This window comes from Cololabis saira, chromosome 23, assembly GCF_033807715.1.
Source record: "Cololabis saira isolate AMF1-May2022 chromosome 23, fColSai1.1, whole genome shotgun sequence".
Classification (NCBI taxonomy): domain Eukaryota; kingdom Metazoa; phylum Chordata; class Actinopteri; order Beloniformes; family Belonidae; genus Cololabis; species Cololabis saira.
Window position 1 is genome coordinate 19,613,886 of NC_084609.1, and position 26,563 is coordinate 19,640,448.

Sequence of the window (26,563 nt, forward strand, 5' to 3'; positions counted from 1 at the left end):
CAAGTGTCCTTTCTTTTCTACATTAGTTTTTTTCTTCCATTATTCTATTGTATTTATACCGGACGGCTATGACAACAAAATATCCATCTATCTATCTATCTATCTATCTATCTATCTATCTATCTAGATGGAGTTCAGATTGGCAAATAAATAATAATAGCTCTGGACAGAAACTACTGTTTCTTTAAGAAAGTTATAAAATCTGTCTCTTTTGTATTTCCCAACTGCACCTTTACCAGAGTAATGTGAGACTTTCTTTAGTCTTTGTCGTCACTCTTGGGCTTTTTCAGGTGACTGTGCTGCATAATTTGAGGAGACTCGTGACGTCGTACATCTCGAGAGGACAAGCTTTCAACCGATCCTGAGAAAGGAAGTCATCATGAGTCAATCATTTCAAACTGACAGGGTGCCATCTTTAATCAATGTATTGTTGACAATATAGCAAGTTATGTTAGTTAAAATATCAGTTGTACTGGAAGAGAGAATTGGGAACAACCAACATATACATACGATTAAAACATCAACATAAAGAAAAGAAGAAAATAAATCACCCAAAACCTTTTCATTCATTACACACAAAGCATTCATACGAGACTAAACACACTCACACGCCCTCACTCACTCACACACTTACAGACAGAAGCTAAAAGCTCGACAGTCACAAGAAACAGTCACGCTGACAGTTCAGTCAAGCAGTTTTGGATATTCTTCCGTTGGTACAAAAATGGTCAGTCTGACAAAAATAATATGATCTAGTGTGGTCGTCTCACTAACCTGCCATCTCTGCTTTCAGTCAAACTTTGTGTTTTCTGTGCAAGTGAGAAGGCAGTATGGCCGCATCGTTTGTAAATAAAGATATTCACTGCAATATTTCTGGCGTCGCCTTTTTTTTTTTTTGCCTTTCTTTTTTTAATCCTTTGCGGTAAAAAATAATATTTCTCTGAGGTAAGAACTGAGACAGTATCAAAATAGTAAAAGAAAGTTTTACTAAATGCACCTCATAACTGGGGGCCGGGGTAAACAAAGGAACTACTGTGTCATAACAACTTGAGAACGAATTATGTCACAAAACAGCAGCAACAGTTGAAACGAAAAAGTAAGAGGGGGAGGAGTCGGAGTTGGGGGGCATAAAATCTGAAGTCTCAGCATGTGACTCTGGTCTTTACCGACTTGTCCGTTTCAGTAGGATGATCTGATGATCTGAGCGGGTGGAAATTGAGAGATATCCCCAATTTCATCCTAAAACTGTAGAAAATTGTCAGGGCGCGTGATGAAATCGAAAAAGAAACCCCAACCAACTCTTAAAAACTCCAGTGGAGCTGCCGGCAGGCAAATGCAGAAGACCGTGATCAGAAGGCGAGTGGGCTAAAGCGGTGAACATGAAGCAGCGATATGTCTGACGAGAGCGTGACCCGTTAAGAGAATAAATTACCAACTAGTTTTAACAGGACTGCAGCTGAGGTAGCGGCTCTGTGGGATTACTATAAGTGTGCTGACATGCTGACTAGAAAAACCAAGATACTGATGTTTAGCAGCTACATACTTATTAGCACAGTTAATAAATGTGGAAATGCACCTAAGCAGCCGTTGAGACATTTCACTCATAACTGCAATGTGAAAAAAAAAAAAAAAAAAAGGAAAATCAGATCTCCACAGTCAGTAGTATTCACCCCATGTGATGTGAAAATTTCATGGGAATCCATCTAATAGCTGCACAGTTTGGAAATTTCCCCTCAAATATTCGTCACCTGCGATGTCACCAGTTCTGAAAAGGGTGACAAAGCAAATGGACCCATAAAAACCCGGAAACATCGAGTGAGGACGAGGTGGGGAATCCTAAACGAAGAAGCTCTGACTGGACAGATAATGAGCTCCGAAGGCAGGGACGAACATGATCCGATTATATATATATATATATATATATATATATATATATATATATATATATATATACATATACTGTATATCGGGGGATTTAATCCAAACGCGCTCTTCCACAGACACATCTGTTGAACGTTTACTTTTCAAAAGTTAAGGCAGTGATACCGAGGGCGACGTTTCGCTCACCAGCTATCGCACCTTCCAAAACCTCGCTGGTGCGTCCCAGTGTCCTAACTATCCCAACTCCGCTCATCAGCCGCCTGTCGCTACTCTGCATCTCCCCTCAGCTTCCAAGGCCGGCAAAGTAAAAGGAAGAGTGTTCTGTAGTCCCTCCGTCAACAAGCACATTTGCATATAAGGAATACTACATAGTCCTTTAAAGGAAGAAAACATCAGTACACACACAAACACACACACACACACGCACACGCACACACACACATATCAGGACCAACATTTAACATACAGTTCAGCCCGGGAGCCACATACATTACATAATCTGTCATAAACACATAGATTTATCATCTTCATTCCAGTGAAGACAACTTCTGACATTTTTTTTTGTTTGTTTGTTTGTTTTTTAACATCTTACATAGAAAATGCCGGACATTCGCCATCATCAAGACCCAATCCAAAGATCTACACTCTAATTTTGGGGGCTTGGATTTAATGTTTCCATGTGCCATAAAACTGTTAAACTTGTGATGGCTGCACTGAGGATTGGACCTTCACAATGTGAATGTACTTCAGAGCAGCATAATGGCGAGAAGATGATCCTTTATATTCCTCCAGAGATGCACAAATTAACAGCTTGTGTTTTTATGGAGTACATACAGTGAGGAAGTACAGGATAGGCCTTTGATAATTGGATCAAACTACTAATTAAAAGCAAAAACTGTTTGGGAAATGAAATGTTCATTATTGTTATAATTACAGTTTAAGTGTTTGTGATTATTTGCTACCAGGTTGAAGCAACATATGAACCATTTGCCAGTGTTATCAGTGCATGGAACGTTCATTTTCATCCTTCACATAAAAGACAAAGCTAAATAGATTGAGACATGTATATTTTTTTTTCTTCTTATCAGTACTGTACAGAATACAAGGACAACGGTCATTGGTGTGGGTGCAGTTATGCCTTTTTGTCACGATCGCTCTCGTCTTGACTCAGCATGCAGGTGCTAAGAGCCCCGATCGAAAAAAAACCTACGATCACTTCCTTTCCTTGTGTGTGTCTGCATGGAAAAAGAGTCTGCGGACTCACTGCGCGTCAGCGGCCGGCCAAACATTCATTAAGCTGCGAAATCCCCCAGTCTGTCGAAGTTTGATCCGAGGCAGTAGCACAAGGACGCGACCGCACCTTTAACTTCGTCACTGTCAGGACTACCTCTCTATGCAAATTGTTGCTTATAATTCCTCACACACGTAGGCTTCTGTTTCTGCACCCCACCCCCCCCGCCCCACTCACACGAAGCTTGTTGGAGTTCATCGACGATCTTACAAATTTCTGTGTCTCAGCTCGGAGAACCTACAGACAGGTTTATGAATCAGGTTTACAGGAACATTTCAGGGGGTTTATCAGGCCTTGGGAGTTTTTTTTTTTGTTTTGTTTTTTATTTTGGGGTGGGGATCTATTAGCAGTGGACACACCTCCATTTCTATGGTGATACTGGAGGCAAAAAGGTGAAGGTTTAAAAGAGGGGCCTTTTAGGGGGTGACAGTGTGTGTATGTGGGGGGGGGGGGGTGTTTAAGAAGACTGCACTCAGTGCAGCAGCTCTTCAAGCTCACTGTCTTTGAGCTTAGCATTGTCTCTGACTTCATCGAACGTGTAGGTCTTCACGATCTTTCCATTCTGAAACACCGTGTGCAGCAGGTCCTGGATTGAAAAAAGGAAAACACAAGTAGAGGTGGGGGGGTTGAGAACATGGACTGAGTATCCTAGAAATCACTGTACAGGAAAGTCTGCCGGTGAGCAGCGAACTCACCACGCCGTACTCCTCCAGGTCCCCCTTGCCCTCCTCCAGGGTGACGAACTCTCCGCTCTGCGACCGGTGCAAAGACAGGCGACCTTTCTTTGATCTCTTGTTGGGGTCGGCCACAGGATCCTTGAACACATTCACCTGAGCCACGGCAAAAAAAACCCAAAAAAAACAAAAACAGAAAAAATAATTTAAATCTTGTTCAAGTGTTTGTGTTTCCACGGCATTCACCTTCCCCAGAGGACTAGGGACTTTTATGAGGAACTAAAACAGCCCCTGATCTGCTGATAGAAATTTTGACACTCCCCCCTGGGGCATTCAGGGTGTTTTTTGGTGATTTAACCTTTTTGATTACTGTATTTTCCGCACTATAAGGCACACCGCATTATAAGGCGCACCTTCAATGAATGACGTTTTTAAAAATCTTTTCCATATATAAGGTGCACCGCATTATAAGACGCACTAAATATATGGTAAAATACCATACTATAGTGGCTGGGGTTGAGTTACGTATCTACATGATGGAGCTGCGCTACAGGAAATGCTACAAAATCCTACAGCAAATGCAAATGCAAAAAAAAAAAAAAAACAAGGAGAAAAGTACCGCATGTCAAACTTTATTAACAAAAATAAAAACCAACTTTGCTCCGTCTCGTCAAAGTCGCCATGATGCGAGTCAGCGTCGCTGCTGTTGTCTTGAACGTCTGTGATGATTCCTGACGTTTTAGCGCCTTTACTTCCGCGACACCAACTACATTAGCTACAATCCCCCTGACTACAGTAACAGAAATTACCGTAATGATCATATATAAGGCGCACTGCATTATAAGGCTCACTGCCGGTTTTTGAGAAAATTAAAGGCTTTTAGGTGCGCCTTATAGTGCGGAAAATACAGTAGTTGTCACTTCAATTTATGTAAAGCTTGAAAACTGGTAACTTTAAACTGTAATGCAAGAATAGCAGTAAGTTACAGTTTCTTTCCTTTCATGCCAGTTCTCACCCCGAGTCCGTTTGTGACCACATAGCTGCATTTGAAGGAACAGTTGAGCAGATCTCTGGTCAGTTTCTGCAGTAAAGCCCCTCCAGATCCGAAGGCGATGTTCTCAATAGACCACCTGTGCTCCTTCATGCCCTCCACTATCTGCAGAACAATATCCACAACAGAAACGTGTTCAAACTCTTGACTATTTAAAGAGAGACATTATTAGTTGTACAGGAATTAATACCTCTTGCAGTGTGTTGATATCAACTCCGTCTCCTTGAATAACTCTGATGTACGGAGGCAGAACCTTGTACCCTTTAGAGTTCTCCTCTGTAGGAAACTTCTTGCCAAGAATCTCCAAAACCTGCAAAAAAAATAAAGTGCAAACATTGAGATTGTAGGTAAAGGTTATGTTCCTAACTCGTTAGATGAATGTTGATGCAGACGCACCTTCAACACCGTATCAAGCGGGTTTCCTGAGTCTGGTCGCACGACCAGCGGGGCGTCCGCGCTGCGTCTCTCTATCAATTCTCTTAGGTCTTCTCCCCAAATCTTTTCACAGGCGTTGTAGATGTCGTAGCTGTCGCTCACGATGGATACGGGCACGTTGGGAAACTGCCTGATGATGTGCTCGAAGGCGTCTTTTTCATGGTCCTTCCCCCACGCTGTGATGGTGCTTTGGAGAGATAAGGGCAATGATTGTTTTCATTTGTTTTTTGGGGGGAGGGGGTTCAGGATAACCCTATTGATTGGCTTTAAATAACCAAACAAGAAAATAGAGACAACCAGTATCCCATGTATGAATTATGAAAATAAACAAAGAAATGAGATGCAAGAACTACAAAGAGTTTCAAAAAAGTAGGAAAGGAAAGTGAGTTACACTGAAAACTTCCTCCAGAATGAGGAAAAGCAACAGGAGAGTCACGAGACACTGATCGAGTGAAAATACTCAGGCCGTCCAGAAGAGGGCGACGTGTTTCAGCTTTTAGATGTACAGTTCAGTATGGTCATAGACAAAGTGCAATTATGAGACACTTCCCTGTTGCTTGAACACTTACAGCATCAGACAGATTTGAGGATAGTAGGAAGAGAAATATGTCATTGCCTGATTTATTTAAGATTTATCTTCCAAGGAGAAGAGCCTTTTTTGCTTATAAAATAAAATAGGAAGCAAAATAATACGCCTCTTTTTTTTTTTAAACTTTAACAATCTGACAAAATGATTCGATTGGTGGCTCCGAAGCCGTGATGTGAACAGTGAAGCCGCAGCAAAATATGAACAGCTTTACTCCGAGCTCATCTGTCGGGTCAAATTAACCTTTTAAACCAAAATAATGCAAGATCATAACTCCTATTATCGTAGTCTTACAATGAAATAATACCCAGATGTAACAAAATCAAATCCACATAATAATCCACATTTTGTCTTTCACAGTTGCTAAACAAAAACAATGTTTTCCATTATTAATAATACATTGGGTAATTTTATTTTTATTGTATTTTTTTTTTATGTATTTGGCCCCAGATAAGCGTAAGAATATGGATGGATTTTTTTTGTTTTGGTGGTACAGAAGTCTCAGAAATTCAAGTGTCAAATATGATACAACCAACATTATAGGGTTTATTTCAGATGAAATATATTCATTTACTTACTACCGGTACTTGTGTATTTTTCTTTCTGCACACTTTTCCTCAGCGTGGTCTGCCCCTCATCAGTTTGGTTTCATGGGCTAAGTACAAAGGCTTTTTTTTTTCTATTACTGAAATGTATCCAAAAGAGCCAGCAGAGTTTATGTAAGTTAATTGGGTTTCTATGGAGATTAAAACAGACTCACATATTTGCCCTGTACTTCATGTCTGATCTACCAATGACTCAAAGTATTTTGGTAATTTACAATAATGATTTTTACATTGGAATGTGTACAAATATTAATAGAATTTGTTACCGTACGAAATGGAAATGATGAGTATTAGTTTCACAGTTATTGGCTCTGGGGATGACACGCCTCTTCCTTAAAACTAAACCTGACTTTCCCCTTCTTCTGACATTTCACTGCAATTCCTCCCGCTGAGATAAGAAATGGCACCAAATTGACGAGGGGGGCAGTTGCATAACAATTGCTGTGACAACCCATGACACCATCCCAGAATGCACTGGTGCAGGGAAGAAGGGTGCGCCGGAGCAGCAGTAACTGCCCTGGTGGCGAGTGAGAGGCCGCCGTGTGTGCACCGGTGCGAAACAGAAAGAGAGAAGAGTGTGTGTGCCTGAGAGGCAGCAAGGTGACTGGATCAGTTCCACGAAACACAACCGGAGGTGTGAGCACTGTGCGTCAGGGCACTTGCCAATAAAAAGATCCCACCTCCAGCTAATCAGAGACACAGACATGAAATTAGTCTCATGATTCAGATAATGACTGAGGGTGACCAAGCTCTTCTCACAGAAGCAAATGAACACTGACATCAGCCAAATGCTGACTTCATTTCCTCTTTAGCTAATAAAATACTCAAATTTACAACTTTGGCATATGAATAATTGTAATAATTTGGATTAAATTACCTCTTCTAAAAAGTTGGTTTCTAGACCTGGGGCCGGATTCACAAAACATTCTTAAGAAAAAAAATCTTCTTAAGTGTCATTTTTTTCTTAAGTTCAGTCTTAAGAAGAAAAAAGAGAAGAAGTAATATTCTCCAAAAAAGTTCTAAGTATTTTCTCAACTTTCTTCTTAAGAAAAAACTTAAGAAAAAAGTGGTATTCTTGAAATAAAAGTTCTCAAATTTGGTCTAGACTTTTTTCTTAAATTTAAGACAACCTTGGCCTGTCTTAAAATTTCTTCTGTGAAAAGGTAAGCCTCTAATATAAACCTTTTTCAACACATTTTAGACAAGTTTAGACTAGTAGGTCATAGTTTGAGACAAAGAACCTGTTAACTGTTTGTTAGCATGTTAGTTAGCGTGGTAGTTAATTATTACTAATTTTCCCCAATAGTAATTTTTTTCGCACATTAATCTCATCCACCATAACCTTGAAAAGTTCCTGCATCTCTTTTTCTCCTTCTCCATGTTTAGTGAGTGACTGACGGTTAAGACGCAAACTACCTGTATAAATGTTATTTGTTGGCGTGTGCAATGCAATGACATATTTTAAGAAGTTCTTAAGTAGGAAAAATAAGAAATTCGTAAGAAATGACAGTTCTTAAGACGGTTCTTAAGAAAATATTGAGGAATTTCACTTAAGAACTTTCTTATGAACTTCTTAATTTTAGATCTTAAGACATTTCTTAAGAGCGTTCTTAAGAACATATTGGTGAATCTGGCCCCTGGTTCTTATTCAAAATGTTGACTCTTCTCACAGAAGCAGCAATAGAAATGAACACAGCCAAGTTGCGTGTCAAAGTTAAAGTGAACCTGTAATTTTGAGTTATAAATAGATTAACGGCATATGCTGATAATTAACATGTCGTGCAGGAATTTAGACGCCTGCAGGGGTTAGGTGATACTTGAAGTTTCTACCAAGCTCAGAAGCTCATCTGAACAGACTTTAGAAGATGAATATCGTGGCCTGGAGGTCTTGTGTGTACCTGTGCTCGGCAGCCGGCACTGAGAAGCCCGGCACCGGGTCCTTAGTGCCATAGAACTTCTTGATGACTCCGATCCCAGCAACTGTGTCGGTGCCCTTGAAGTTAACCAGATGGGCGGAGGCACCGATGCCAGCAGTCTGTGAATGGAGGAAGGATTGTAGACTCTGAGCTGCTTTAAACACCACTTGATTAATGTCACAACTTCTTTGGTGGTGCAAAACCGGTTTAATTTAACAGCCGAACAAGAACAGCGAGTGTTATGGTGAAAGCTGGAACTGAAACCTGGGGCAAGCTTAGCTTCATCCCAAAACCTGAGAAGACAAACTATAGTTTTAAACATATATGCTCCGTCAGATATGTTTGAACTGTAAATCTGAAACTTGTTCGTTCACTCTTCTCACTTTGAAAAGCTTAAAGCTACTTTAGGTAGCAATACAGCTTTTAACTCTAGCCCATACAACTGTTTAAATCAATCAAGTTAACTATTAATTAATATATATCTCAAAATTATATTATATGTACAGAATTATAGCATTTAAAGCTGATTTACTCTTTGATTTGTTTCATACCTCTTGTGAGGAGACTCCTCGGTAACCAAAGTCATGTAGTTTATACTCGAGTTTCTGCAAGTTCCCAGAAGTCTCCAGGAGGTACTTGGCGAGGATTTTCTTTTGTTCCCGGGAGTTGGTCGCCACAGTGATGGGGTACCAGATCTGAACCAGGATGGTCTGATGGAATGAGAAAGGACAGTGAAAATAAGTCCAACTCAGCGGAAAATGTACAGACATCAGAATGTGTTTCATTGCTAAGTTTACTTTACTTAAATGGAAAAACAACTTTCCAAGCTTTTTAAACAAAAACTTACATCTATCAAGACTATTATTAACATGTCATTAACTGAAACAGCAAGTTATGGCACCAAACAGATCAGTTTCTGTCTGGATCAACCAGACTGTCTTCCCAGTATTCAACCGGTACTAAAACCCAAATCAAACAGGCTCAAAGGGATCAAAGCAGGATGCTCTTCACACAAGACAAACTCTGGGAAAAGAACATCACTTGATGTTTCATGTCAACTCTGGAGCAGAGTCATAGATTTAAATATGACAACAAGTGGTTTATATGTATTTAACATGACCTGGGAATCATAAGAACAACTTGCTGAAGTTTTTCTTTTTTGTGTCTTTTCCAACAAATGCATGATGTTTAGGCACTTCCTTACCCAGATTGCTGCTCAAAAATGGCATGCCTAATTTAAAACAAGAACATATCAGGATCAACATGTTATATTTGAGTAAATATGAAAATGATTAAGAATAACATATGTGAGATTATAACCTCAGTGTTGTACCAAGACTAGTTCTCTTATTGTGTAACCGAGAGTTTCTTTGAAAAGTAATGTTTGGGCAGACGTTCCAAATTTCCACATTTAGGCATACATTCGCCACAAAATCTATTACTTTCTGACAAATTGGTCATTTTAGCACATTCGGGCGCAACTGCGCCACAAAATGTATTATTTTATGTCAAACATTACCGTTTTTGTTTAGTTCTTTTTAAATCCAACCTTTTCAGTATACGCACTATGCGCCCCCTGGTGGAATAACCGCTCAACTGTGGTTATTTGTGCAAAGCCATATTTCAGAAATGGCTTGACGGATAAGGATGATTGACAGCTCACTGATATAATAATAAATAACTTTATTTATCCGTTAGGAACTTCATTTGTGTAAAAGCATCAGCAGTGACAGTGACAACAAAATCTCAGTGACAACAAGACTAATGTGCAGTTTCCTACATGCATTATTGAATAAGAGTGGAGAAAAGATTGTATGGTGGCTAAAGATTGTTCTCAACTGTTCCGTTTTTGTACCAGTAACACAAATGTTACAGATGTGTTACAGAGATCTGGGAGTACATGAATCAGGAGTTTTTTTTTGTTGCTCTTTTTTGGCTGGTAGCTCTATGCGTTTTTGTTTCAGATGGGCGATCTTTACACCTTTGCAATCTGTGGAGTTTTTGCTTTCACATGATAGGAGGCTTTTGTTTGCAGAGAGTAACAGCTTGTCCTTAATACTGGGTTTCAGTAGCCTGTCAAATTTGTATCTTTTTTCCACGAAGTTACTAATAATACATCACGTTTGCTGCAACATTTACAATTACATGAAACCGTGTGCATACAGACAGCAAATATGATAAATGTTAAAACGCCAGGAAACAAAGTTAAGCTCCCTACACTACAGTGAATGAAAAGGTAACCATGGAGACAAATCTAATCTCTGTAACCTCCCATATTTGCCTCCTCGCTTCAATTTGCCTGCTAAGACTTTGCAGTGTGCTTCCACCTTATAACTCATCAGGTCACATGCTTCCTCAAAATCCATAATAAAACCAGAGTATGGATTCATGTGACCACCAGGGCAAGGCCAGACACACATGCATGCACGCACACACACACACACAAACACACACAAGCTTGTACAGGCATCTGTGTCAAATCATTCATTGACATAAGGCATTTCCTAGCTGATTCCCTAACCTAATTGTATCCTCAAAAAACAGTTTTATGATTTTTTCTTTTCAATCAGTCAGTCAGTCAGTCAAGTTACATGTGTGTGTTTTTTTTTTAAAGTAAATAGTTACCAATTGATTTGACTACTACATTCAAATTCCCGGAGGCTAACTTGTAATAGCTTGTGGGGAGAAACACCTCTCTGGGGCAACAGTACAAGCAAAACCAAAACTAAGGAAGAATGTACTTTCACAAGTACACAAAATGACCTCTGTCGATTGCCAGGAACAAAATGGAGGAAGATAGGGAACAAGAGAGAGTGTTGGCAGGTAGGAGGGTTACGGAAAAAGAAAACAGAAAGCAAAGAGATACAGAAAGACGTGATAAAGGATGCAGATAACAAGTAACTAAAGAGGGGACGGGCAGAGTGAAAGAGAAACACTGACCTACTGACGCAATCCAAGGACACCAGGGTGAATGCAGTGGCTAATTCTGCAACAGCCTTGTGTGTGTGTGTGTGTGTGTGTGTGTGTGTGTGTGTGTGTGTGTGTGTGTGTGTGTGTGTGTGTGTGTGTGTGTGTGTGTGTGTGTCTATACGTGTATTTATAACAGCCACAGAAACTCACGAGATGTGTGTGGCGAAGCCAAATTTATCAGGGCAGCTATGTGTGTTGTCACAATGCTTTTACTGTGGGTGACCTACGTCCACACGCTCTTACTTCTGCCACATAGTTGAGGCCATGTTCTTCAAAATATTGGTTAAAATAAAGTCAGCCTTCAGGATACATTTAATAAAGTGCTGGATATCAAGAGTTTTCTCCTCAAGAATATATAGTCAATATAGTTTAACTATATTCTTTGAAATATCTTCATGATAAATCTGCGAGATGTACAATATGTTACTTGTGAAAGGGGCTGGCATGGGGAAAGAAACTGAAATCAGTCAAATTCAGATACGCAGTCATTGTGCAGTCAAGCTTTTCATGGACCATAAAGCTTGTATCATGTTCCCGAGGTCAGAGAAGAGTCACGCCGTGCAGCTCAAAGTACAAAAAGAATGTACAGAGATAAAACTGGTGGCGTATTTGAATTAACAAACGCGCACGCCTGCACGCACGGTAAATATAAAAGACTGTCAGTTTCCACACGGATTGGAAACATGTGGAAACGGGATGCCTGATTCTTAAACGTGACGGAATTAAATTATTGTGTGGCAGTTAATTAACTTGAGAGCTGGTAGATGGACTTAAGTTGGTCTTAGACAAAATAGGCTCCCTTAATATGTTTCTCTGTGCTGCTTTCTAGACTCAAACTAGCTCATTTTGAAAATAATCACAACAACTTATATCGTTACAAAATAAATTACAAAGGCTAAGAGAATAAAGCAAACAAACATTTACTCTGAATTATTGTAGTGACGAAGCGGTACAAAAGGGTATGAAATCACTTTGCTCCAGTTCCGGCAAGTATCCATGCGGTGATTAAGCGATAAACTGTAACATCATTGTAATCCTGTCAAATTCAAGGAGATACGGGTTGTCGTTGTCATGCTGCCAAGTTAAAACACTATAGATTTTGTAAAATGGTTAATGTTCCAAGTGTCCAAGTGTAATGTTGTAAGAAAATGGCCATCAATTCTGCTAATATGGTATATTCGATCAATAATCACGTTATTTTAAACATTAGATAGAATTGATGAGCATGGCAATGAAGTTTAAGCTGGAAGATGACAAACCATAAAGTTTTACTAGTGTTTGATGGCTTAGGAGGTGAGAAACGGACAATGGCTTTTAAATTTATGATGCTAATTTGAACGAGTTCTGTTCTGGGGATGATAACATAAGAGGCGTCGCATTTTAAAAACCAATGTTTCGAAATGAGGAACACTAGTTTTTGTTACAAACAGAACACAAAGACGCAGAGTCTCCGACCGAATACCATATGTCATGTCAGGAGATATCCAGCTGTCCATTCTGAGCCCAGATAACCAACAAAACAAATTACCTCCACCCAGTTGGTGAGCCAGTAGCACTCAGGATCCGTGCTCTCCACTGTGAACAAAACATTGCCTCGAGGAATGACGCTCCCCTCTGGCACCGCCTTGATTTCAATGGGCAGGTGTCCATTGTATTTCTGTAAACACATTGACATGCACACAACACCTGAGTTAGTCTCATCTCTACTGTTACAGCTTCTTCTTTATCTCTTATACGTTGTTTTTTTTTTTTTTCAGATGACTGATAGAAAAATAACAGACGATTGGCTACAATACAGTTTCTGTTGTGAAATTGGTCCTCTGGTATGCTTCACCTCCTGTGATGTGGGAAGGTTGTGAGGCTATACAAAGTAACTGTTTTTAGAGTCTTTACCACAATAAAAACAAAAAAAGCTATTAATCCCTACTAAAGTACAACATTTTTGTGCATGCTGATTTAAAGTTTACCTGCGTATAATTCAACATAAATATTTTGAGAGCTATTTCAGGGAAGTGGAAAGAGATTATACAAAGCTGATTTATTAAAGAAAAAAGAAATATATACTTGTTTACACTTCAACTGGAAAAAAAAACAGGAAAAATATCAGTAGAGATGTTCTCTCTCCAAGGTCCTGAAAGGTCTTAATCATCAGAAATGGTGTATGCCCTCTTTCATGGACAAACAAATCAACTGTGATTCATTTCTATCATTTTATCATTCCTATCATTATTTCCAGAATATTTTTTCTTTTGTCTCAATTCACCAGTAATACGTTTGGTATCATTTAAAAGCGGGTACATTTTGTATCATCAGCTACCTTTAAAAAAATAAGTGGTAACAAAAATATCACATTTTATGGACGTGAGATTTTAATGATTAAAACTTCTTAGGAAAACACAGAATGAGCAAATCTGCCACGCTGCAAAGTTAATGATTGTACATCTTAAGTGTTTTTTGGCACGCACTGCTCTTAGTTTTGACGTACAAGTTGGAGACAGTCCACAATGTTTTCTTAAAAAGAAACATCACTTTGATGCAGGTATTACGTGGACACATTAGTACATGCTGGCACTTGTGTATACTATACAGATTCACTGGTCTTCCTGCCCAAGACCAGCTAAATCTGTTTCTGGGTAAGTCTGATGACTGATGTAAAACTGTAAGCCACCCCTGATACTTTGGATTGTGCCGACCAGTCAGACATTATTCCTCACTTCAGCCTATCAGAAGTGTGTTGATGTTCCAACTCAGGTCTCGAGCATGTAAATAAAGTATATTTTCTCTATGACTGTGTTCCTCCACCTACCAAATCCTGACCAAAAAAAGAGGCAAAATGAGCAACAAAAGAAATCAAAACCAAACAATGATGAGATAACATGGGATAAGGAAATAAAACGCTAAAGAGAATCTATAACAAGTTGGTACAATCATTTTCCCTGGCTCTGAAATGACGAGGAGATGCGAGAAACGTTTTGCTTTCAGTCACTTCAACCTGAGCTGAATTATTGTTCATGCACTTTTTGTTTTCATCAGCTTTTAAACAATTTGACGCAGTGATTTCAAATCTATGTTTAATTGGAGTCTTCAAATATAGTTATATACTTATATTATACTTATCTATTCATATAGAACTAATATATTTTAATTGATATTTATATAAAGAGTTTTTGATTCTTATTTGTATTTATGTAGCTTAGTTTAACATTTTTTTTACATCATGTGATCGAATGACTCAAAACCTAAATCATAGTAGTACAATAGACAAATAAAACACACCTCTCAGAATATTACATTTTATTATCATCCTATTTTTTTTTTATTTTCATATGAAAAAATATGATGGTTAGAGAACAAGTTTGGTTAAACAAGTTAAAACAAGTTAAACACGTTAAAAACCAGAAGTGGCTGAAAAAGCTTAATTTGAGCCCTGCATCTTATATATGTCCTAAAGTCATTTTAAATATCGGTCAAATTAATTTTCCTTGAAAACTTACAACAGCCTCTTACCTCCAAAATGTAGGTCCAACCCTTCTCATTAAAAACATCATCCTGGAAGTGTTCTCTGTACACCTCCTTGGCCTCCTGAATCTTCTCTGCAGTCACTACCTTTCCTGAGGAGTAAAAAGAAGAGAAGACGAGTTGGAAAACATGAGAGAAGTCCATGGAATCGGAAATGTCCTGTACAAGCTGACAAGGCATCTATGTCCAATAACACACACGTACCAAGAACCTCCGGGTTGAATGTTGTCTTAAGTTTGAACAGTTTTTAAAAATGCTTAACAAAATAAACTAAAACAGGGAAAGCTGAATATATGAGGATTCTGTCGTATTTTAGACTTCAAAAAAAGGAATATGTTGACATTTTGATAGATTCCCTTATTTAATTGGTTTCAGAATCACACTGCTTTTATACGCATACCAAGTAGCTAAGCCAAGGCAGACCCACACTACTATGTTGCTATCTTTTGGCAATAACACAGCATCCACCTTGTAGATAGAAGTGTTTGGATTACAATACCAGCATGGAAAATACTGGCTGACTGTTCAAAAAATAAGGGTACCAGGAGTTGTGAATATTTACGCCCATGCACCGACTGATGCCAAATCTTTATTCTAATCACACTTCAAGTTTTGGTTTTTCTCTAAAAGTCAACACAGGAACATATGCAATACTTGCTTGCAACTTCCTGTTTCGAGACATCAGATGGCGACATGAGTAGCTGGACTGAATTAGCCATGTAGCATCAGTACTACCGGTACATTTACAGTATGGCATTATTTTACGCTGGAATGATCCTGATACAAGGCTGGGGTTTCTAAAAATGCTACAAATGTGGCAACTGGCAACATTTACCAAGCAACTTTATGAAGCATTTAAAGGAGCTGTATGTAAGAGCAATAATAAAACAAATCATAAAATGACCCCGATATGTCAACAGACATTTTAAAATCATGTTCATTTCAAATACTTATGTCATTGACAACAGCACTCAAGCCAGGATATTCCAGTTTAAAAAGAGGAGTTGCAGCCCTCAACTGATGTTTATGTTGTCATTTTTTGTTTTGGCCTGAAGCTCCACCCTCCACCTATCTCCCAATCACCAAGTCAGTATTGTTTCAGCATCCGGGTTGCCAGCTCGGCTCTAATTATCGCAGCCATGGCAGCCTACGTTCCTGCTGCATTCTGCAGCCTACCTGGCAACCTCTGGTCGGGGGGAGGAGGGGGAGGGTACACGCCGCTCAACAATATTTTGAAAGTGACTGCAGTACCAGTTTTGGCCATTTCTTACAGACGGCTCCTTTAAGTAGTCCTCAGGTCAGGTGAAAGGGCATGAGGGCTTTATTAAGCCAAAGGGGAAGACATAGGAACAGCACCAGCGAACTTTGAAGTTTGCTTTTCAGGAACAAAGAAATTTGAATGTATAATCCGGATGAATGCTGACTGGATGGGGCACTTGGGTCAGTCTGGGGTTCAGTGTCCAAGCCAGGCACACTTTGGTCTGTGATGAGGCTGGGGGTTGACCTGGTGATCTGCTGCGTGGAGGGGGACAGACTATCAACTATGCACAGCCATCACCATCTAAAAACCCACAAATTCACTGTCCCGAAAGACCGGCTCCTATCAGTCGATGCCCGATTTTGAAGCTCATTTTAAACATCTGGAGGCACGGCAGAGTTGAATGAATGCCTGTCCTCTCAGAAAAGTGTGAACATCAATCATTCAACAGTCAAAAGTTTAGTAGAACATATTTTTTTTATAAAATAAGGAAAAACATTCCTTTTTCATTATCAAAAAGAGCAGAGATAAAGGACTATAGAAAATGTGAAAAATGTATTAGTTTACATCAAAATGTTAGATTGAAAGCCTTTTTCATGCATTTAGAAAGCTGAATCCTCCTTCCTTGTATGAAATGATGAGGTACACTCTTGACTGGAGATGTCAGAGGGTCAAGGATGCTTCTTTAATAGCAATCCTTATCAACGAGAAGGGAGCGACGCTCTTCTCACACAGCTGCTCTCTCTCTGTTTGAGGCAGAAAGAGCAGCTGTGCTTTTGTCTTCGCTTTCTGTCCTTTCTAGCATTCCCCCCCACACCTCTGCTGCCACACCATGAAATCCTCTTAGGAGACACAGGAGGCGCATTCTTTCGACGCTCCGTCTCTCTTGATCTCCCCTCATGCGCCTTTGGGATTGAGCTCTTATGAACATCAAATTTGACTGACTTGAGTTAATTAGAGGTACAGGGTAATTTGCATGCCTGAAAGTTTTGTCCTGTTCCAGGCGGTTCTTGATGATTTTTACCTCCTAACCGGTTCTTTGTTTTCGTGTGGTGTAATTAACATGAATGCGATTATAATCTTATTGTTTCTTAAATGAATGAAAGAACTGTTGTTGTGGGGCTTTGAGAGCAAGCACCTGCCTTGCAAAAGTGTCCTTGAGCAATGCCATAAATTTTAAACAACTTTGCAAAAAAAAAAAAAAAAAAAAAGTATCAAAAAAGCCTGAGAAAAGTTTGGAGTGTTTCCTTTCCAACTGTACTTAATTAGTGCTTGTTTAACCGCTATTTAAAGCCTTTTGATCTGGAGCATAAATGCTGAGACTCACAATAGCTGTTTTGCTGTGTTGCTCAGAAAGTATGAGAATGCCGTGGTTTTGGAATGTTAGCCTTATTTAATTTGTGAATCTGACTGGAAACACTAATTTACACAAATGACATGAGGAGACAAAAGCAGAAGAGATGGCTTCCTGAGAACAAACCTCATTCAGTCTGGCAGCGTTTGGCACCAAGAAGCTAAGGATCATTATTACGCAGCAAAAAAACTAAAATGTGAGTTAAAAGTTACCTTTCAAGTATTTGTGGAGGATGTACTGCAGGCCGTAGAAGACGGTTTTGTCATATTTGACTTTTCTGCTTTTGGTGGAATCTGTCCTTTTCTCCCGGCATTCGAAGTAGGAGTATACTTTACTCGTGTTGGGGGGATACTGCTTGTAATGCGTTACCTGCCAAGACAGAGCGAAATATACATTAGTAAGGTCATTTGAAATAAATCACATGATAAAAACAGTAAAGGCATAACATTACAACACTATGAACAATTACATCAACATACCAACAACTTTAAACATCAATATAGATAACCAAAAGTCAAAATCATGATATGCCTTCTCTACTGGTCTTCAATGCACGGAATAAGATGACCTTGCTATAATCCTCCACAATTATCATTTACTATCTCATCAGAGACATTAAAATGATTGCTTCCTGTACATAGTTTGTAAAGACACTTTATCTAGCCATGATTACTCACTCTTGCATGTGATAGAACGTTGGTTACGGGTGAACGCAGTGCTTTCTCAGTCGTGCATACTGAGCAATCCAGATCCTGCATTATCGTTTAAGAACAGGTGCAACTGGACTTACTATGTTGTCATAAGGTTTTCCAAAGCATTACAGACCGCATCTTTCTGAAGCTCTGACGAACCGGCTTTTAGATGGAAAAATTAAGTTATTGAGCACGTCATGTAAAGTATAAACCTTTCACTTTCATTTTCTCAAATAAGAGACGTTTGGTTGTTTTAACTCTAGAATATTTATTTTAAAATTTCCAATTAACATTTTACAAAAGAGCAAATAGAATTTTCTTTTAGAGAAAAATTAGGGATGCTATGGTTTCAGCTGGATCTTGTCAAAACATAAAGTGAAGAAAGTTATTCAGGACCATGAGTCAAAGTATAAACCACATGGAAGTTCTGGTATCATCTATAATATAATCAACCAAAGTACCTCTAATTGATCTGTTGTGTTCATTTAAATTATTCAGCACTAAATTACCACGACCAGGCATGTTTGACTTTTCTTTACTTCATTCCACTTTTCTATGATTATTTAGAAAGATTGCAGTTGTGTGTGTTCCTCTTTGGTAATGTCATCTTCTTCAAAGTGACTCCAGAAACATTGGCCCTTAAAGGCAACAGCATGCAGTGGAGTAAATGGTTTTGGGACATGTCCAGACACGCTGCGATAAAAACTGCCGGGAGAGTAAGAATAAAAGAGACACTCTCACAAAGAAGAAGAAAAAGGCACAGTGTGAGCTGCAGTCATCCCGGCATCAATTAAACCCCAAACGACTTCAGGGATTTCCACAGAGTACACTGTGTCATTTGAGGATTTAACCCTCGTCAGAGCAGAACAGACGCTGCTGATGCTGTGTCATGGCACTCGTAGATGGACGAAAAGAAGATGGCAGTCGTTTGTTGCTTGTTTATTTGTCCTCTCAACTCCTGGGGCCACAAGAAATCATTATAGGGTACTGGTCAAATTAAAAACACAGCCCAACTTGCAGAGATAAAGCCGAGCACCTCTACAAGCTTCTAGATGTAATCTTAGTTTTCCACGAAGAAGGTATACCATATCACAGAGTAATGTAACTGTCCCTTGATCACGAGAGGGGATAAATGTCAACTCAGTTTCTTTGACCTGACTGTGTCCTTTCCTTCAGGCTTTCGAGGACTCAAAATAGAGCCCAGACACTCAACATGACACTAAGCTGAACCACGTGTTTTTACACCTGCTGATATTTACACATGCACACTGTTTTGAAAAAAATCTCAAAACTGCAAAGAGTCACAGTTGACAAGAGACACTATTATCTAAGTATATAATATAATGACCTAAAAAAAGTATTACACATCAGAGAAACATTAGATTACGTACTATACTGTTTGACGTGGGTATGATGCAGTTTTATTTATGGAAGTGTCATAAGTCAGGAGATTTCAGTCGGTCTGTTTATATTCTAATAATGAGCAGGATAATGATTGTGTAAGAATAAACTGAACCTCATCAAACCGCCTCAGTCAGGAGACAGAGATTGCATGTTGTTGAGTCACCATGACTTTACAAGTGACATGATTCTCCACCTTAAACATTCTGTCAACCTCCAACTCCTCTGCTCTTTGCTCCTGAACATCAAGCTTCTGCCACTGATCTTGTGGGTTTTAAACTGATCACACAGTCGGAGACATTTAGCACACTCCCCTGGTTTCTAGAGTACAGCTGTGATTGGCATAATACCTGGAATCAGAGAGTTTTAGGTCCCTTCTTCTGTTATAGTTGCTGTAGTTTCCTAATGACTTGTATCATATTTAGGACACATGTTTATACTTTAGGTTTAATCCCAAACCTACTGTAAGAAAACCCATCCATTATCAATGGCAGTGTAAGCAGCATTGTGACACATTTAAGAGCACTGCAAATTTTCATCAAATGATAAATGAATGAATGAACAAACGTAAGTAATAAGCAACATCCAACAAAAATGTTTTTTGTGTTTCCAGCTAATACTGTAATGTAATTATTTAGGGTTGGTTTATCAAGTCAAGCAATGGAGAAAACTGAAATACAGAGGCAAATCAAGATGATTTAACCAAAAGAGCATCGGTCAACATGATGAATGGCCTGGTTACAACACTGAACAATAAAAATTGTGAATTTATTCCAACTAATGTGTCAACTATGTGCATTTATTAGAGTTATGGTAACAGTACTTATGCACATTTACATTTTAAACCTTTTACATTTTAAATATCTAAACAGGACAATCATATCACCACATTCAAAAGTTTCTACCTTCGTTTGCATTCTGCTCTGTAAAAACTGTAAAAGAGTTGCTCTTCACAAGATTCTGGACTTCTACCTCTATGCTCCCGTAAATATGTCTGGATTTAAGGTTGGCAAAGAGTCACTTAAATGCAGTCACATGACACTGTTTAAACAAACAAACTGTGTTAGCAATGACACGTTTTACACCTCTCCTGCAAGAGGTCACACCAGCAACAGATGTGTGTGTTTCCAGACAACAGGAAGGCTTAACTTTGACACTGAGCAGACATGCAGGTACACCTGTTCTGTTGTCCTGCACTGTGAATAAAGTAAACTATGACTTGTTTGGACTGCAAATCAGTCAAAAGGCTTCTCTTTACAGAAGCTATTGCACAGTCATGCACATGCAAGATACACAGATACAAGCTGTTGCCAGTGAAACAACGCAAACACAAACATGTGGCATCAACCAAATAATAAGGCATACCATCCATGAGCTGCTCAGGTACTTATTCAGCTGATCCTACCTGATCCAAACTGATTATTAATGACTTAGAGACTGGCTTGTGGTTTTTGTTTGCTTTTGCATGAATCAAATAAATGTTTTACGGAACACTGATGTTAACTTTGGCCAAGTAGATCGACACAGTTCTGACGTCCCTTGCAAACATTAAATGTAAATTTGATCAACATCGAGTCTCTTGAGTGTGTCGGTGAAAATAAATGACACAAGAACATCTCACAGTTTCAAAAATAAAAGTAAAATGTTAAACTGTGTTCTGATTGTTGAGTGCTAAAAAGGTCATTTGAAAAAGTGACTTGTAAACTTTAAAGTCCAGGACAGATTGTGGCCAAATATGATACGAAGATGCTTATTTAAAGTGGTGTCATATGAACTTGATATGTTTTAAGTACTTTAATGATAATATCAAACATTTCTTTTGTTTTTTTTCTAGCAGACTGGACCAAAAAAAAAAAAGTTTTTTAAAAACCGGAATAACCTGCTACGGCTTCAAGAGAACTTGATATTTTATTTTACCTAGGTATGTATTCAAAGTAAAGGCCTTCCAATAAAAATTACTCCTTATGTTCTTGTCTGTGCCAAACAACTACTTAACAATTGGTTAAATTTGATTTATTTCAACGAAATGAGTCACGCACACTTGGAATATTTATTGAGTTTAATAAATACTTTACAAACACAATTTGAACTACAGCTGTAGCACATTATCCCACCCTCACACCTATTCCACCTTAGGAGGTAGTAACAGAGGCATAACAAAACTTAACCAGACTGACTGTAAATGTCTCATTTCAAACAACCGCCCAAGATTTCACTGTATCCAAATGTAAATGTAAAATCATTGCAGTTTGCGATTAGTACTGAATGTTTTGCGTATCCAATTTGATTTAAACTGCTCAAACAAACTAAAAAGGAAACTGAAAACTCATCTTTTTCAAAGAAATGAAAGTGTGAGTGTGCTGAAGAACTATTTACAGCTCATGAAACTGAGGCACGCAGATTAATGATCAGTAATCTCAGTTCTGCTACATATAAATGTATCAGTCATAGCTCTATAAATCTGCACATGTATTGGGCCAAAACCTTGCACATCTTGAAAGCCTGACACAGGCTCAACAGGGGAGTTCAAGCAAACATGGGTTTATTAAAATAAACGGAGGTCTTGGCACCTCTGAAATTAAAATAAAATGTACTTCAGAGAGTAGTTCAGAGGTGCCTCCCGGCTCTGCAACTGTACTTGTATAACATTTGGCTAAGAGGATTATTAGAAATTGTACAATAGGCCTTTGCAATATCGTCTAAAAGGCAGAGGATTGAACATTTTTGTTTAAACACTATAAACAACTGTGTGATTTTAGCAATGTACTTTGTTTGGCTATTGTAGTGGAATACCGCATTGCTACCCGATTCCTGGAGACAAAGAGGCATTTTTTTTCAGACTGTATTTTGGAGCATTTCACGTAATCGCACTACACTCTCACCTCCATGTGGCAATGTCACTGTCTAGTCATCCTGACAGGCTTCACACCAAACATGTTAGACCCCGTCTGAGCCAAACAAAGTTAACTTTGCTGTCATCTGACCAAAGAATGCGCTCTCAGTTTTCATCAGGCTTCCTTTTGACTTCTTCAGGACAGTTTAACTTTTTGCGGAAATAGGAAAAAAAAATGCCAGCAAGGCTGTTTTACATTGCGACAGTCCACTTAACTCATCAGGATACCAAAACTTTCTAATCTGTCACAGAAACTCCAACTTCTACCGATCAACCCCTTTCCCATTCAGAAAAATAATGTTACACACTGTTCATTCATGGCATCATGGCTCTGTCTATGTACTATAAGGTCATTTCTCTGCACTTCCATCACTGTCTGGTTCGGATCGGCCACCAAACTAGACAGGCACAGACTGCAACGGACAATGAGGTCTGCAGAGAGGATAACTGAGACTAACCTCCCATCTATCCAGGACCTGGACCGGTCCAGGACCAGGAAACGGGCAGGTAGCATCTCTGCAGACCCCAGTCTGGTTGAACTCCTCCCATCTGGACGGCGCTACAGAGCACTGGACGCTAGAGGTGGGTGCAATTCATCGATGTGTCGATGCATCCCAATGTGTCACGTACATAGTCATAAAATAAATTATTTTGTGTCTTTGAAAAATACATGTCAAATGTTCAAAAAACCTTGTTATTTACTTAATGAGTGTTGTTAGAGGAACTGAGTTAATTGATTGGCTATTTATTTACAAATGTAGCCACAGATGAAGACAAAATCAATCTTGTATGGAAAAAAGCATTAAAAATCACAATAATCGAAGAATCGTGGCACCAATAATCGAATTGACAATCGTTATAATCGAAGAATGGAAGAATCGAAGCTCCAATAATCGAAATCGAATAGAATCGTGAGGTACCCTTGTTTGCACACCCCTACTGTACGCCAAAACCTCCAGACTCAGAGACAGTTTCTTTCCCCAAGCTGTTGGTCTGATGAACTCTCATCACTCATAGAGTCTCAGATTAATCAACCACTGTGCAACAAAATAATAATAATAATAATAATAATAATAATAATAATAACCACAATCATATGCTGTAACAATGCACCTTTCAATAACCATCTCTACCTCATACTGCTGTATCTTTCAGTTAAAAAACAAACAAACTGTATATCAAGGGCGTAGGTTTGGTCTCGACATTGGTAGGGACGATATAACAGCATAACCTGCATGTACACTTTTTGCTGGGGACGGGACATTAATAAGACCAAACAGATTAGGGAATGGGGGTCAGGGCTACATTTGTCACGAACATGAACCTAATTGGTAGGATAAATGATCAATGCAAAATAAATCTGTATTGACTTATACTAACTTTCATGTGTATTGGTTCACCTGATACACGGTTCGATTCAAACCTTTGTTTTCAAAAACTACTAAAGAAACATTTTTAAAACTTCCAGAATATTCCAGGATTTTATTAGCAATTTAAATTGCAATATTTGAACATAACTTAAATTATATTAACATACACAATAAATGTATTAAGTGTACTTATTAATAATCTTTTAACTATCCAGAATGCAAAAAACATTTAAACATTTGTCTTAAGACCCCTCAACATTGTCTGTCTAAATAAATGAATTAAATATAACTGAAAAAACAAAAATAAATAGAAATGGAACCTTCCTTCATGTTAAACACTACTGCTTTTGTCCACAAGCACAGCCAAACTCAAGTCATCAGCCAATCAAACGTAAGTCTGAACATAATGAAAATAATTCACTTAATAATGGTAGGGTCAATTCTATCCTTACAACATTTGGGAAGACAATTTAAATTACCTATATATCTGAACTCATTATATAATGCAAATAATGTTGCTTAAAAGTTGGTGGGGACAATTTGAGCCTCCTGAAAAGTTGGTAGTGTTATGTCCCTACCGTCCCTATGCAAACCTACGCCCTTGCTGTATATATGTTAATAAGAGCTGTAATTTGTCTATTTACTGTACAGTGAGTGAAATGACCGAGTCAAATTAAATGATTCTGATTTGTATTTTTAATTCCTATTATACCATTATTTGTTTTTATTATTCATTGATAAGCACAAATGCCTGACTTTAAGTAATTTTAGTTAGTATCTGGTCTTCCCTAGTCTGGTTTTTCTCTATAATTTCAGCCGTGGTGTCCCACCATCAGCATCTCAGAGGTGTCACATGACTCCTAATGTGGCAACCACTTGCTACGTGCGATAAAACATTACCCATGGCGCTTTCACATTTAAGTCAACACCACACTTATAATAATAGCTATCTTTTTTTATGATTACACCAGTTTCATAAGGCAAACCCAGTAGTTTAATGATTTACAACGAAACTCGGGACAACAGCAGATTTTCTCTGTCTACTTTCAGTTTTGTTTCCTCGGAAGTCCCGTGTGCTGACATGAGGAAGATCCAGATCCTCCCATGTGCACTTCGACGCTCACTGCGTACTGGTATTAACGCTGATTTATGGTCCCGCGTTACACCAACGCAGAACCAACGACGTAGGGTACGCAACGATTTATGGTCCTGCGTCGATGTAACGCAGAGCATAATTCAGGCTCCAGGCGGCTAATGTTAGCATTCCTCACATCCAGCCCTCTGTGCGGCTAGCGGGCTAAAGCGGCTAGCTGGGGACCAACAAAAGCCGGTGGAGTGTTTCTGCTTAATGATTAAAGCAGGGGTTTTGTGAAGGAAGCAGCCCTGAGCCCTGGAGCCGGAGAGGATGGAGGTGGTGTCGGTGTGTGTGTGCTGGCCTTGGGGCTGGTGATGAAACCACCTTGACTTTTATCAATTTCCCTTTTTTTTATTTTTTGTTTCACCTTCAAACCTCCCGTCCAGCCCCCCCCTCCCCTCCCCCAGTCTCAGTCCGACCCCCCGGCCTGGATGTACCTTGTATGAGTCGGTCGCCAGCAGGATGTTGAAGTTGGCGTCTCGGTGCTCCATCGTTCCCTGGTCGGTGATCCGGTCGGAGCTGTCAGTGTGTGTTGCTGCCGTGATGCCGGAGACTCCAGCTGTACTGTAGCCGGGCAGAGACGAGGGGGGCGGGGCGGGGCCAGGGGCGGGGCCAACCGCGTCACCACCGCTCCGGCATCGATCCACTACTTTTTTTTTCTCTGCATATAATCAATTTAATATATAACATATCATGTTTTTTGTAATAATTTTTTCATTAATATATATAAATATATATTTTTTATAAATACATTAATAATTAATAAACAGTGAGGGGGGTCGGGGGCGGGGCCAGGGGCGGGGCTAACGCGTCACCACAGTTTTTTTTTCTCTGCATATAATCATATAATAATAATAATAATGGCAGTTCGTCGTGGCCGACGTTAACTGTTAATGTTCAAGTTGAGTGAATATATAACACATCATGTTTTTTTATATTTTTTTTAAATTTATATATATTATATATTATATATATATATATATATATATATATATATATATATATATATATATATATATATATATATATATATATATATATATTATATATTATGGGGCCAACCGCGTCACCACAGTTCCGGCATCGCTCCACTATTTTTCAATTCAATTCAATTCAATTCAATTCAATTCAATTCAATTCAATTCAATTCAATTCAATTCAATTCAATTCAATTCAATTCAATTCAATTATATTTACATAGCGTCTAATACAACACAAGTTGTCTCTAGACGCTTTCCAGAGACCCAGAACAAGACCCCCGAGCAATTATTATGTCAATGTCAATGTCAATTTTATTTATAAAGCACATTTAAAAACGACTGAGGTCGACCAAAGTGCTGTACAGCATACAAGAAAATAAAACAATACCAAAAGAAAAACACAGTACACAGTGTAGAAACAATAAAATCACTAACATACTAAAATGATCAATAAAATAGTAATAAAAAAATAGATAATAGAGAATAGACGACAAAGAACAGACACATAAAGTGCACAATCACTTCACACAGATGTGGGGAACTAATTTGTCA

At 38.7% G+C, this 26,563-nt stretch overlaps 1 protein-coding gene across 1 annotated transcript; it reads right to left on the reverse strand.

Annotated features, from left to right (window-relative positions):
* Positions 1–391: 391 nt before the first annotated feature.
* nampt1 (nicotinamide phosphoribosyltransferase 1) lies at positions 392–25,596 on the reverse strand. Its single transcript, XM_061714070.1, has 11 exons — positions 25,469–25,596; positions 17,753–17,909; positions 14,917–15,020; positions 12,938–13,066; positions 8,991–9,149; positions 8,422–8,558; positions 5,294–5,519; positions 5,088–5,207; positions 4,862–5,002; positions 3,868–4,002; positions 392–3,758 (listed from the first exon to the last, which is right to left on the reverse strand). Exons 1-11 carry the CDS (start codon positions 25,520–25,522, stop codon positions 3,645–3,647), a joined length of 1,476 nt encoding a protein of 491 aa, XP_061570054.1. The 5' UTR covers positions 25,523–25,596; the 3' UTR covers positions 392–3,644.
* Between the last annotated feature and the right edge of the window lie 967 nt (positions 25,597–26,563).